This window comes from Antrostomus carolinensis, unplaced genomic scaffold (genome assembly GCF_000700745.2).
Source record: "Antrostomus carolinensis isolate BGI_N321 unplaced genomic scaffold, ASM70074v2 scaffold1061, whole genome shotgun sequence".
Lineage (NCBI taxonomy): Eukaryota > Metazoa > Chordata > Aves > Caprimulgiformes > Caprimulgidae > Antrostomus > Antrostomus carolinensis.
The window spans coordinates 5,148-13,020 of record NW_010291841.1 but is presented as its reverse complement, the minus strand read 5'-3'; the positions used below and the strand labels follow the sequence as shown (position 1 = coordinate 13,020).

Below are 7,873 nucleotides of genomic sequence, written 5' to 3'. Positions count from 1 at the left end.
CAAGCAGATGCACAGACATAACGTTACTGCCACAGCGGTAGCACAACAACACTTCATGTGCTGTGGGTTGGCTTCTTCAAAGTTTCCTGGGGCCAAAAGCAAAAGCAGCACTGCCCTATCACCCTGGTGCTGTTTCAGCACCTCACCTCCTGCACGACAAAGAGCACAAAAAGCAGCCGTGACCTCTCCTGTCGCTTCACTTGGCTGCAGGAGAAAGCACGGCTGGTACAAGATGAGCAGAAATCTCTTCTCTAGAGCCCACCTCAGGACGTGCAATGCCTATCAAGTCAGTCCTGAGCAGACAGGAGTACAGGACTCAGAGAGCTCTATCTTGGTGTGGATATATGACCCCTCCCAACTCCAGAAAGATGAGGGTCATCTACTGTCCTGCATCAATCACCTTAAACTGTCCCAAGTGACAGTGCCATCAGACTCACTCTTACCTGAACTTAGACTTACTAAGGTCTCTGGCTACAGGGACAGAGATGTAACTCCTCCCCACCTCTCTTCATTACAGTAAACAACACAGTGGTTGATTTTTCCTGGACTCACACTCTATTTACACCCAGAAATCTTGTTCCATGTGCTTTCAGAGGCACTTCTGCCACTCTCCAGATACGCAGCACTGTGTTGAAATGCCAGCTACTGCCAAGGACATGCTGCAGAAACCCTGATGGCACAGCCTGGCCCTTGTAAAAGCTGCAATCTGCCCACAAGGTCCCCTCCTCCAACCCATGCTGCAGCATCAACTGCAATCTTTGTATCTCCCAGCAGCACGCACGTGCAAGGTGAAACACTTGGTGTTGATGGTCCAAGTGCTAGTCAGGTCTGGGAATAAATCTGAATGAATCTAGATGAACCATTTTCAGCTGGTAACGCAAGATTTATGGAGGCAAAGAGAACAAGTGAGCCAAATGAGGACTAACCTGGTAGCCTACTGGGTTAGCTGTGTGCAAAAGTAAGGATCCTTGGGTTCTGCTCCAGAAACTATTGATATGCTGTGCAACAGAGAATCCTTGGATAAAATGCACAAACACATTGGTTTAATATCAGAAGGGGTCTCACCATCATGCACTGAGTGATCTCCCCTGTGAAGCTCAGACCTTGGGCTGTCTGGCTCAGCAGCCCCAGAGGATGTGGGAGCGATGTAAAGGCCCCTGTGCAGCCAGGGCAACAGGGGACTGGTGCCCATACACCACTGGAAACCATTTTTCTTGCAAAGGTGGGACAGTTTTAGGGTAGATCTGAAGTGGCCCAACAATTTCTCCTGTAGAGCTATTCAGGAAAGACTGTGTGCAAAATTAGAGGTAGGTGCCCAGGCCAACTCACAAATGTCACAATTATTTCCTGTAATAAGGACACTGCAGTATCAATGTCATTATCCAATATCCAAAAGTTACAAGGAAGTGACTAGCAGTTTCCTGTCTTTGTGGCTGAAAGTCCTGCTGATTCCCAGCTGTGGTATACGATGCCCAGGCAGACTTCTACACACAGAGGCACTCTCACACACAAGCCATGTGCAGATATTCTCAGAGGTCTCTATACGGCAGAAAAGCAACAGAACCAGTTCACAGATTCATCTGGTGAGAGACAAATGATACTAAAATTAGGGTTTCTTCCCTAAGAGAAACATGAAGGAAAAACTATTCAGTTGAGATCCTGAGAAAAGCTATTAGAGTTGATAAACAGAAGAGTCATGTTGGTTTTCAGTGCTGTCTCAGGTATTACTGATTTGCTCAAGTTCAGGAAAACAATGTTTGAAACTAAGAAAAACATAGATCTGCTCCCACTACCCCCCAAAGCCAGGGGTCTTATCTCCCCAGCCCCAAAATTCTTTCTTCAAGTGTTATCAGACAGAACAATTATCCACACAAGGTTGGTTTTAGGGACTAAATGTTACTACTTTCTTAAGTTGAAGGTGTGCAGGGGCTTTTCAGGACTATACTCAGGAAGAAGTAAAATCAAGAAGAAAAAAACCACAGGCTGAATATGGGGTGTGCTCAGTCTGAGCAGGATCTTGCAGAGGCTAAACAAAGCTTTGGCTGTTGATGTGCTTGAATAGCAGTAGAAGGGCCAGGCTGAATCACAAACAGGTCTTTTCTAAACCTGACTATTCAACTCAGTCCCACCACGGTCCCCAAAACCACCAGATAATTGTTCTAAACAATTGCACTTCATGTGCTGAACAGATCACAGCTTGTCTTTAATACAGAAGCAATCTAGCAGGTAAAGGTCTGTCACCAGAGGATTTGAAGGGGGACTTGCTAGCAGAGCCCCAAACCAGCCTGTCAAGCTATAAGCAAGAAAAGGAGTAAATTATAGGTGCAGGACCCTCTAATATGCTAGACTGGGTGGGAGATTGAAGAGGTCTTCTCACACAAACTTACATGGTTGCTCTCTCTCTCTCTATGTACCATTCATATCTATCACTGGACTCTTCTCTTCCTCATTCTCTGAAGAAAAGAACCATCACGGGTGCATAATACAGGCAGAAATAAATACATGAAAGCAATTAGAATCAAATACTTTCTGAAGGTTCTTTACAATCAGTCTTTGACAAAAACTGCATATTACCAATGCAAAAATATTCATTCAACAGCCACGGCATTAAAGCAACTGCTCTAAGTTGGTGAGCATGACCCTAGCTTGTGACCATAACTTCTTGGATACTCCTTATTGCTTAATCTAATCCCCAAATGTCATAAGATTGAAAGTTGAAGTGCTTCACATTTTTCAGTTGCCAGTATTTAAAATTTACTCAGAATTAATTCAAAATGGTCCACCTTCCCCAGTTGAATTTGGAAAGTAAATTGTCCTTATTCTCAGGCCCTTGGCAGAGCAGCAGGGAGGAGGGAAGTGTGAAAAACAGACAGGGTGAAAACATCAAATCCAAGAAGTTACAAGTGATTTAAACATCACTCATGATCATGCTGGAGAAGCTTCTGTTAAGACTGGAACCAGCTTTAATACAAACCCCAAGCTCTGCAGTGATGCCATGGTGCATACACATGCCCACGATGTGTTAGGTCTCAAGCTGGGGACTGGTAAATTTGCTGGGAGTCTGTTTTGCCATGCTAACTTTCAGAAGATCCAAACAATACTTCTCCAGAGGCTGCCATGCATCTTTTGCCTTTGGTGATTCTTTGCATACCCCCCACTCCTCCCATCCCAAACAGCAGCAGCAAAGGTGCTTCTGTTTGTGCATTCTTTGCATACCCCCCACTCCTCCCATCCCAAACAGCAGCAGCAGCAGCAAAGGTGCTTCTGTTTGTGTTGTATGTGCCAACAACACCTTGAACAAGCAAGTCCCTTAACTCTATGGACTGAGTATGTTGTTGGAGTTTGGAAAGCCTCAGGCACGGCTGTATCAGTGTGAGAGTTCATTCCAGCTCAGGGATGGATGACCTTTAGAATATGTAGGTTTTACAGGAGGAGGTATTCCTTCTGCCTTACCCATCAGGTGTTCTGCCAGTAGGTAGGGATGCTGTGATTGCTGTGACAGAGCCAAAACCTCAGTGTGGCCAGGTTCTGTCTCTCTTTGGTTATCACTAAATATACTGAAATGTAGTTAACTAATACAAGTTTGATTATAAGCAGGGTAAATGTACCGCTTTTAAAAGTGGGCAGACGTGCCCTTCGTGTTTGGAAGCTGTATCAATAGATCTGGCTTGCAAAGCCCAAGCAGGAGGCAGGACTGCACACAGAGTGCTGGAATCACCCAGGACAGGTATCCCGAAGCAGGGAGGCAGCAGGGCAGGAGGCAGTCTGTCACTACACAGAAGCAGCCAACACAGTCACGTGTTGGATTCCCACTGAAATAAAATTGGCTTCATCATCATCAACTGAGTTTTTTCCAAGTTCCCAGACTACGAAAAACAGCAGCTTGTGGATCAGCCAAGTACCAAAACTACCAAACTGACCCTGACCCAAGGCAACAGTTTCCTGCTCTGCAGACCCAAAGTCAGAGCCAATGCAAGGGGAAGCTCTGTTGGATCTCTGGCAGAGAGAAGTGGAGACAAATGGAAAGGTCTGAAGGGCAGGCAAGCCTCAAATATGTCTATTTTATATGGGTTGCTTTTGTCTCATTTGAAAGGCATTTCTGTTTAAAAAAAAAAAAAAAAAGTGTTAGGAATCACAGAAAAAAGCTGATAGCCTTGAGCACACACAGGTATCTGGGCTAAAGCACTGTGTCCAGGGGAACAGTCACCCACTGCTGAACTCGGCACCAATGGAAAGCAGAGAGGAAAGCAGAGCAGCAGCAAGCTGCAGGGCAGCAAGCAGGAGCAGACAGGACCTTGTCACCCTTTAAGGCCCGTGACAAAGCCTGGGACATGGCAGGTCAAACTGGTGTCACAGTTTCCTCAACAGTAAAACAGAAGAGAGGGAAGCAAATAAGAATATTTGAAATAAGGGTAGATTTGGTTATCAGCCAAGCTCCTCTCTCTTACTGGCCCTTAATAAAACACTGTTAGCTAAGCCAAATCCTTCACATCTACAAGTGGCAGATCAGCTCTTGGAGCCCTGAAGGTTACCTGAATTTCCTCATATCTTCTGAGACAATTAAAACTGGGGCTGGAATAATGACCTCTGGCATCTCAAACAGGCCCTTGTTTGGCTGATGCCAGAGAGAAGGGTTAGATCTGTAATAAGCTACACTATAATTCAAACTGTTTTAATTTTACTTGTTCAGGTCTCCTTTGGCATCCTCTATGCCAGCAGTTGAGTAATTTGGGAAGAGTAAATCATTTTGAGAGGGAAACTGAAGAAGGAAACCCATTCTGAATGCTTATTTCCTCCCAGGAAAGTTAGACTGGTGAAACCTCAGGCGTCTTAAACCCTGGTAGTAACAGCTTATTAACCTGGGATTCCCCAGCATGGACCAGCACTTACAGGCTGGGAGAAAAGGGACTGTGTATCCTAAAGAGGTAAGCACGTGGGACCCAGACAACTTCTGAGTTTAAAAGATGATAAGTAAGTAAGCTACCCCCAAACCTTATTTCTCACAGGCCTGCCATTTGCTCTTTGGAAGAAGGCATCAAGGCTGCAGTGCAGACCCTGTTCCCACAAAGCTTGAAATGCCTGGAAGCAAGAGATGGGGCTGCAGGTGAAGCCTGAGGGAGATCAGGCAGCATTTGAAGATAGAAATGGGAGGTGGGTACAGAGAAATGGAAGAGCTGAGCATGAAAAACAGGACAAGCAATGCCGCAGAGAACAGCAAAGCTAGGGTGGCACCAGTGCAGAGTTCAACAGAGGAGGATTCAGAGCCAAGCACTTCCTTAAAGAACTGTCTCAAAGCCAATCTGGGCCTGATGGGTCTGGCACCACCTGACGGTGCCAGTAACCTCACAAGAGGAACTGAAGGTTGAATACTCGTGAGCTGGGACCAAACTGTGTCCCTCCCTGCTTCCCAGTCTCTACAACGACACAGCATATGAGGTCCAGGAGTGACCTCATTTGGCCTCACCCACTGAGGAACGACCAAATCTGGCAGATGACCCAAATCTACCACCTAAGCATCTGTTTCAAGAGTGTCAGCAAAGTAAAGCAAGGGGCAAACTCAACCTTTGAATTCCCTGCGCCTGCGGGATGCTTTCAAAGCCTTAGGTCCATCCCACAGAACTGTTTGGGAAAATCCTGAGTGTGTTTTGAATTGATCTGGAAGCACCTCAGGATGGGTGGAAGAGCACTGGTGTTTGGGTGTCGATAACTCCAGAACTCTTTGGCATGGACACGAGCACATCTGAGGAATTTCATGTATCTGGGAAGCTGGATGAACTGCTCTGCTTGAAGCAGGATTTCACCACTGACCCTTTTGTGGATCTAAAGAATTTGCTGGTGGGACCTGGGGTGCTCTTTGCTCACCTGACCATAATGAGACTGAGGCACCAGTGGACGCTATTGCTTTGAGCATCTTTTTGCACTACGGGGAAGTCTTCAAGAAGAGAAGCTCCTAGCACTTCTTTCTAAATTTCTGAGCATCTCTCATGGGATGAACTGAGCTGCATGCAATAATTCAAATTATTCCAGCAGAAGCTGCATGCTGCACAATGCCCATTCTCCAGCCACATCACAGTTTGGATGTCTGCACTATGCAGAGTCACAGAATCTTACCTGGCTCTCAGCATTCAGTGGAAAAGCTTCTTTATCTTTTGAATGAAGTTTCTCGACAACGCCTCCCTCTGAAGTTACAGCTTCCAAGAAGTTAGATGGAACAAGCCCTCTCTGTTGGTTCAGCTCTCCCTGCAAGATCAACAGTCAGTTCTCACATCAGGTTTCCTGGCTAGTGGAGAAATAATTAACAGAGGAGCAGTGCCATGCAGAGAAGCCTATGCTATGGTCTGAGAGAAGCCCAGGAACGCACTCATGTTGGAAAGACCTTCAGCAAATTTCAGGATTCACAGTCTTGCTTAGTGGTGGAACAATTCAGAGTGCAAAAACACAGAAGAGAGTAAAGGAAGAAAAGATGACAGCAAGCCACGACAAATGTGTTCCAGCAATATGGTCAATTCTACAGACTCAAAACATGTCCATTGCTATCCTGGAAGTAACTGGAATATTACTGTGCCAGAAGCTTTCTAAAGGCCTTTGACTTGCTCTGGTATTTATTTATTTTTTTAAAGAATGAGGTACTACTGGTACAATGTCCTGTAGGCATTGCCTCAACGCTCACTGAGGTCCAGAGCTGCAAAGCAAGCTTGGCTGTATTCCTAAAAAACTGTCTCTAGTTCAACAGCAGGAGGTTGGGTGAGACAAAAACGACCTCAGCAATGTTGTTTGGCCAGCACTATAAAATAAGTCAAACAAAATATTCACAGTGATCCCCTCCAGACTTTCCCTGGAGCTGAACCTCAACTTTGATGTGTGAAGACACACTGCTTTCTGTGCAGGAAAAGGTGGATGACCCAAGGGCCAAGGATCCTGTCTAGCACCCAGCTTGTTGGCAGGCACAGTAAATTAAACAGATGCCAGCACCTGTTGAAGTTGGTATGTTGAAGTATGGCTGGATGGGGGTCCTCATACATTTTTATTTTATGTTACCGTTTTATCCTCCTGCTCTGGATGAGACCATGTGTCTGAGTGCTTGGTGACAAATTAGCTTATAGCAGATGCTAATTCAGCTGATGTACGTGCAGAAAAATCCATCCTAGGCTTTAGGAAACCTGCAGTCAAGTTATGCCAAGAAATTAGCTCAGAACCATTTGGATCTTGGGTTCACAGGAGGAGCCTGGACTGCCAGAAACAACCTGCCCTGTACTAAGCAGTTACGGGTTTATTTTTTTCTCCAAAAGCAGAATACTTTGTTCCCTGATTTCCACTCTCCTGCCACTAGATGGACTCCAACGATTTCAGATGCCACCACACGACCTTCTCAACCCTGGTACTTACATAATAGAATCCATCATCATCCATGGACCCAAACACAGTGATAATGTCCCCGGCACTGAAAGTCAGTTCAGCCTGCAAAGAGCAAGAGAACAACGGTCACAGGAGAAGCACTGCCTGCAACTTCTCACCAGAAACACAAGGTCACTCTGGGCTTCTTGCACAATCTCACCCTCAGAGAGGGAGTTGTCCTGGGTGTGAGCTGGGCCAGAGCTGGTTCTGTTCAGCAGCCAGAACAGCGCTGGGGTTTGGGTTCAGCTGGGATTTGTCAGGAGAGAAACGCTGAGAACATCCCCATGTGGCATTTGTGTCCCTGGCACTGAAGGACTTTGTGTTTGTCCCTCTGCAAGCGCAAGATCTCAGGGGGGAGGAATATTGCCATGGATCAGCTCCATGGGCATTGGGCTCTGCCAAGGGGCTGTTCCATCTCCTGTCCCCCATGGGCAGGAGATCCATGAGGGGCTCTTCCTCTCTTGCTCTCTCTGGCTTT

General features: G+C 46.1%; 2 protein-coding genes across 3 annotated transcripts in view; both read right to left on the bottom strand.

Annotated features, from left to right (window-relative positions):
- LOC104531734 (uncharacterized) overlaps positions 1 to 7,454 on the bottom strand; it is a 10,267-nt gene extending 2,813 nt beyond the window's left edge. Inside the window, exons 1-2 of one of the 2 annotated variants that reach the window (XR_728083.1) lie at positions 6,112 to 6,226; positions 2,388 to 2,453 (exon numbers count right to left, since the gene is read on the bottom strand). Coding sequence is in view for 1 of the 2 variants with exons in the window: in XM_029087158.1 (XP_028942991.1) it covers positions 6,112 to 6,240; positions 7,387 to 7,410 (153 nt within the window). In the remaining variant the exon portion in view is untranslated. Of the gene's footprint in view, positions 1 to 2,387; positions 2,454 to 6,111; positions 6,241 to 7,386 lie in introns of those variants that run through there. The other variant, XM_029087158.1, reaches the window with a different exon arrangement.
- The window catches only part of LOC104531741 (schlafen family member 12), a 4,841-nt gene continuing 4,421 nt past the window's right edge, over positions 7,454 to 7,873 (bottom strand). Inside the window, 1 exon segment of the mRNA XM_029087157.1 lies at positions 7,454 to 7,458. Within this exon segment, the coding sequence (XP_028942990.1) occupies positions 7,454 to 7,458 (5 nt within the window).